This window comes from Nannospalax galili, unplaced genomic scaffold, assembly GCF_000622305.1.
Source record: "Nannospalax galili isolate Female #2095 unplaced genomic scaffold, S.galili_v1.0 scaffold1055, whole genome shotgun sequence".
NCBI lineage: Eukaryota > Metazoa > Chordata > Mammalia > Rodentia > Spalacidae > Nannospalax > Nannospalax galili.
Window position 1 is genome coordinate 1295189 of NW_008337140.1, and position 5996 is coordinate 1301184.

At 43.9% G+C, this 5996-nt stretch overlaps 1 protein-coding gene across 1 annotated transcript in view; it reads right to left on the minus strand.

Moving 5' to 3' along the window:
* The window catches only part of Mrps15 (mitochondrial ribosomal protein S15), a 9423-nt gene that overhangs the window by 2827 nt on the left and 600 nt on the right, over nucleotides 1-5996 (minus strand). The window contains exons 3-6 of the mRNA XM_008832149.3: nucleotides 5074-5152; nucleotides 3478-3526; nucleotides 2937-3021; nucleotides 1539-1597 (exon numbers count right to left, since the gene is read on the minus strand). Of these exons, the coding sequence (XP_008830371.1) occupies nucleotides 1539-1597; nucleotides 2937-3021; nucleotides 3478-3526; nucleotides 5074-5152 (272 nt within the window). The remainder of the gene's footprint in view (nucleotides 1-1538; nucleotides 1598-2936; nucleotides 3022-3477; nucleotides 3527-5073; nucleotides 5153-5996) is intronic.

Below are 5996 nucleotides of genomic sequence, written 5' to 3' on the forward strand. Positions count from 1 at the left end.
CAGTTTTGAAAGAGATGCATCTTTGCTCTGGAAATTGTTATTGAAGATGTTAATACTGTAATGAAATGCTGCTTCTAATCATGTGGTTATTTAAAAAAAAAAAAATTTCCTTAGAACTGTGGGCACTGAGGTTCTTGAATCCAGGTCTACTCACTGGTCTGACTCCAAATCTCATCTTTCCTTTGTACCAAACATTCAGCCTACAGCTTAGCAGACTGTCAGCTTAGGTAGGGAGGAGGGAGGACCTTGTGGTTTGCGTCAGGTCCGTGAGGGACCTCTGCAACGGGGCTGGAGGTTCTATATCCCAGAGGAGCAAAATTGTGATCTCCAAAAAGCATGCTCTATCAGCTCCTGGGAGCTTTTAGGTGCCAGGGGCCAACAAGTCTGTATTCATAACTGTGTGTTTACTAAAAATAACTACAAATATGTGGTGGCACATAACCTGTAATCCCAGCACTCAGGAGGCTAACGCAGGAGGATCAAGAATTCATAGCCAGCCTGGGCTGTACAGTGAGGCCTCGAGAATAGAAGAAAAACCCCCCAAACTAACCATGGTTTCCTACTTGTAGCAGCTCTTCTTACAGCAATTCCGTGCTGCTCTGCTGAACTATGATACAATGGTGAAGACTATGGGCCCCATGGCAAGACTGCCTCATTTCAAGTGTCAGCCATCACTTCCTAGAGGATTCCTTGACACGGCTAGACTTCCTCTGGAAGATGGGCGAGAAACAGTTCTGGGGCTGGAGAGATGGCTCAGCAGTTAAGAACACTGGCTGGATTGTGTTTCCAGCACCCACATGGGCTAACAACCATTTGTAACTCTAGTTCCAGGGGATCCCATGCCCTCTTGTGGCCACTTTGGAAATGCGTGCACCCCAAACATACACATAAAACAAACAAGAAATAATTTTAAGGGTTATGTGAGACACTGTCAAGAGCCTAAAGAAGTTTTTTTTTGTTTTTTTTTAAACAGGCTCTCTCTGTAGCTCCAGCTGGAACTTGCTATGTAGACCAGGCTGACCTTAATCTCACAGAGATCCGCCTACCTCTGCCTCTGTAGTGCTGGGATTAAAGGCATGTGCCGTCACCTCCAGCTTTAAAGAAGTTCTGAATTCATGTAATCCGTGCAATCCTGTGGCAGGATTCCTACTTTACAAATGAGCGAACCCGGGCTCAGACCATAAGTTTCCCAAGGTCACAATGAATATAAGTAACTTGAAGTGACAGAATTAGGATTTGAACAGGGCAGTCTCATTCCATCCATGCAATTCAACAAATATTAAGCACCTACTATGTGTCAGACACAGTGACCATGCTCTACAGTCTTTGTTCCTGACCACTGATGACTCTCAACAGAATCCTGTAAGACTCTCCTCATTCCTTTAGAGGCAAGAAGGGAGTGTTTTCTCATTGGAGCTGAGGGGGAGTGGGCATTCTAGTGTCAGTGGTACTAACTTCTTAGGACCCAGAGCCCTTTACTCCCAGACTTCTCTCCCCAGGCTGCTACGGATGAACTGTGAGTGAAGGCCAGGGTTTACCTTTCGGTGATTCTGCATGTGTTCTTCATAATTTTGGATCTTGACCGTCAAGGCAACAACTGAAACCAGAAACCACAGAGGATGAGACTGGGCACAGAGGAAGGAAGGGCCCAGGCTTGCGTTGTGCTTTAAGAATCAAGGGAGTAACAATCATCAGTGCTTTTGTACAGCTCTCTGTACATCCCAAAACACTTTGAATTGCAAGATCTCAAACAACCTTTTATCTTACTACTAGAAAAGTCTAAGAAAGGGAAATTACTTAATTCCATAGACGTATCAACCAAAAACCATAGCAAATAGTATTTTTTGGGGAAGGAAGAGTTGAGATAGAATCTCACTGTAAGGCTCAGGATGACCTTAAACTTGCTATGCAGGCCAGACTGATTTTGAACTTGTAATCCTCCTGTCTCTACCTCCTGAGTGCTAGAATTACAAGTGTGTACCACTATAGTACTGGTGAATAGCACTCTTAATGGTAAAACTTTAGTTCTATCTTTTGACACTGTGATACAATGCTGTTACCTACAATGTTCATGCCTGAGAACCATGCAACAGAGTAATAAAAAAACAAAACAAAAACAAACTAAACACACACACACACAAAACAAAAAACCAACCACCACTAAGTTTACGTTTTTGTGTTGGATTGTGTTCATGGTTATCCTGGGACACATGTGGCCTGTGTACCACAGGCTGGACACCTACAAGAGCATTTCATTAAATTCAGGACTTACACTAGCCTATTACTGTTAGTAATTCAGTGTTGTATTAGGGGTCCTAGCCAATACACTAGGATAAGATTCTAAAACTGTCAAGGTGGCCCAGTGGGTAAAAGCACTTGCTACAAAAACCTGACAACCTGAGTTCAATCTCTAGAATCTAAGGTGGAAGGAGAGAACTGAAGAGTCATGATTCTGACTTTCACACGTGTGCTATGGCACACACGTACATGCACTCACACATATACACAATAATAAAATTAAAAATAAACTATTGATATTAAGAGTCTATTCACTTTAGTCATCACTCTTTTCTCTGTGCTTTCTCTACTTTTTCAGAATTACTACTTCCCACTTGTTTCCTATGGCTCTAGAATATTCCTCCTATGTTTCCACATATCTGCTTCCTACCCATGTTACAAAAATGAATGTAAAGCAGAAGTTGGTCCCAAAGAGAGACTGTCATTCCACTAGACCCTTCCCAGTATACACAGAGACTCTAGAGAGGATGGTGACCTGCTCAACCTCACTCGACAGGACTTGGCTGCTCAATCTAGTATCACAAGATCCAGAATCTCAGTCTATCATGTACCCTTCTGAAGCTTTATCAAGATCCCTAGGCCAGGTACCAACTAGCAGACTCCTCTGCACCCCCATTTCCAAGGGCCCCTGGACGAACTTCGTGCCTCCAGGGATCTGGTGTCCTCAGGGTTTTCTGCAATCTTGTTCATCAGCAATTCTTGCTTGATTTTTAGCTTTTCTTTCTGTTGAAGACAGAAATTAAGAAAATCTCTGTGGTCTGTTATCCCCTAAGAACTAACTTTCCTTCCCAAAAGGCTGTAGTTTATAGCATCTAAGCCCAGAAGGCTTGGGGCCAGAGTTCACTGTGTTCACCTTGGCCTTGGCCAACCATATGGCTATTCATATCCAGAGAGCCCACCATCAAAGCTACGGATAAGAGAAATAGTTTGCTGGCTGAATGCCCTCAAGGCTTATTCATTCATTCATGAACACGCTAAGCACCTACTGTTTGTCAGATGTTACAAGGGAGGAACAAAACCGCACCTCCTCTCAAGATGCTTAGTTTGGCTATCGAATGACATCAGGATAAATGCTATGACTAGGGAAGCATGGGATGTAGCATGCTACATCAGAGTTGGAGGGAAACCCCAGGGAGAGGACTGAGGGAGGCTGAGACTGAGGGCGGTACAGACACTGACCTGGTTGGCCATTTCCAATGACAAGATTCTTTTTACAACATCATCAACCCTGTGGAAAAACCAAAGGAATGAAAGAAGTATTGGGAAGGGGAGGAAGAAATGCTATTTTATTTTTTTCTAAAATTTTTAAATTTTTTTATATTATTATTGATTGATTGATTGATTTTGGTGTTCTAAAAATGCCTTGTTATTTTTATTTTATGTGTATGAGTGTATTGCCTGCATGTATGTAAGTGTAACTGTGTAATGCAGTGCCTGAGGAGGTCAGAAGAGGGCATCAGATCCCCTGGAACTGAAGTTACAGACAGCTGTTAACTGCCATGTGGGTGCTGGGAACCGAACCCAGGTCCTCTGCAAGAGCAGCCAGTGTTCTAGAGTAGCCAGTGTTCTTAACTGATGAGCCATCTCTCCAGTCCCTGAGTTTTGTTTTTTTGAGACAGGGTCTCCTTGTAGCCCCAGCTGTCCTGGAACTCACTATTACACCAGGCTGGGCCAAATCTCAAGAGATTCACCTGCCTCTGCCTCCTGAGTACTGGGACTAAAGGGTGTGCCATCATACCTGACCTTTTATTTATATTATTTATTTGTGTTTGTGTATGTGTATGTACAGGTATTTGCATGTACAAGTATATACAGGTGTGCCTGTGGAGACCAGAAGAGGACATCTGATCCTGTGGGACCAGAGTTAAAAAGTTTATGAACTACCTGATACAGATGCTTGGAACCAAACTAAATCATTTCTCCAGCCCAGAAAAAAAAAAAAAAAAAAAGGATGGCTCAGGGTGTAAAGGTGCTTTCTGTGTAAGCCTGACATTGGAATCCACAAAAGTGGAAAAGAATCAACTACACACAAAGTTGCTCTCTAATTTCCGTATGTGGACATGCACCCCATACTCTCACACTATGCACACACACACATAATAAAAATTGAAAAGAAAAAGCAAAATCGAATGATAGTTCCTTCTATGATAAATGGACCTCTTTGGAAGTGGGGATCCATATTTTAGGGCTGTGGTTTATTGGGCTGAGAACATAGAGGCAAACAACTAGGGCTGTTGGCTTGAGTAGTCTGGTTTCATCAAAGGAAGGGCAAAGGGAGGATTTCCATCTCAGCCAGACTGTACAATAGGCAAGATTAGAGGGACAGTCCTAACCCTGTTGTATAGGACAGAGACTGGGTAGAAAGACTGTGGCTCTAGTGTATGTAAGTTCTGGACTCAAACCCTAGCTCTGTTCCTTAGATGTATAACATAGAGCATTTAATACTTTATAAAACTGGGACATTCTTTCTTCTCTCACAGGGCTTTTGTTAAGGGTCAAGAGAAGAGAGATTTCTACCAAGAGCAGTAAGGCATGTTAACTCTTTGGTATCTAGTGGTACAAGGTCTTCACACAGAGTACCCAAAGAAAAGTGCAAGTAGTTGCGCTCCATCTGTCCCAGCTGCTAACTAGAGCTCACCACACCCAGGGCGCTACAGCTTTCTGCCTCATCGATAATCAGGCTTCAAATACAACAGGCCAATCTTGAGGTACTCCTCTCAACTCCTTGCTCATCCTCCCAGGGACTCCTGTGTCTTCAAGTTTCTTCCTGCTTACTTCTCCATGCCAGGGATGATGTTCTTGTATTCTTTGATGAGTGTGGAACTGGGCGGTTCATTGTCTTTGCTGGGCTGGACTGTCAAGTATAAAAATAGAAAACATCTAGCATCAACTCTCACTGCCCATTCTCCCAGGCTCCTTTCTTCCCACCCACTCCCCAACTCTGAGAAATATTCAAGGTCTCAACAAGGCAACGGACAGCTTCAGGCTCAGTTTCGTTTCTGCAAACCCTGTGGCACTTGGCTTTGATATTTTATGCTGCAAATAGATGGCCTTCCCCAAGACATGGCTGACCACATGAATGAAATAAAAGGGTTGAGAAAGTGCAGCTAGCTTTAGGGTAACTGTTGGCAGGGAGTATGGATCACAGAACTCAGCTTTGGCATGTGTGCCCTACTGCATCCCTTGGAGGTGAGGTTGAGGGGTCAGCTATCCTCTCCAGGCAGATTTTGTTCTGCCACTATGCAAATGACACTAACAGCACTAAATATATATATGTAATTTATTGAGCACAGGGCTAGGAATGCTTTTCATGTGTTGTTATGTCTGAATCATAGCAATGCTCTCCAATGGATATTGTGACATTTATTTTAGAACGGGTTCAGAGAATGTAACTTGCCGCAAATAACATATTTTTAGTAAGAGGGCCCTTGTGCATGCTAACTTGGATGGGAAACCACCCTCCACCTCAGAAGGGCAGATACAAAGAGCTATACTCTGGGAACGCCTGGGTGGTGCCAGCCACTGACACTCACTGGGGCGAACTTATTTCCATTCATATCCGGTTCGAAAGCTTTTGCTCCTGCCTCCTTGTGCCCCCGCATAAAGATTTCTGGCTTTGTGGGTGTGGGAGGGGGGGTCTTCCGGCCCGCCCCTCTGCTCACTCCACCACCACCTACCACCCCCCGCCCCCCCGCCCT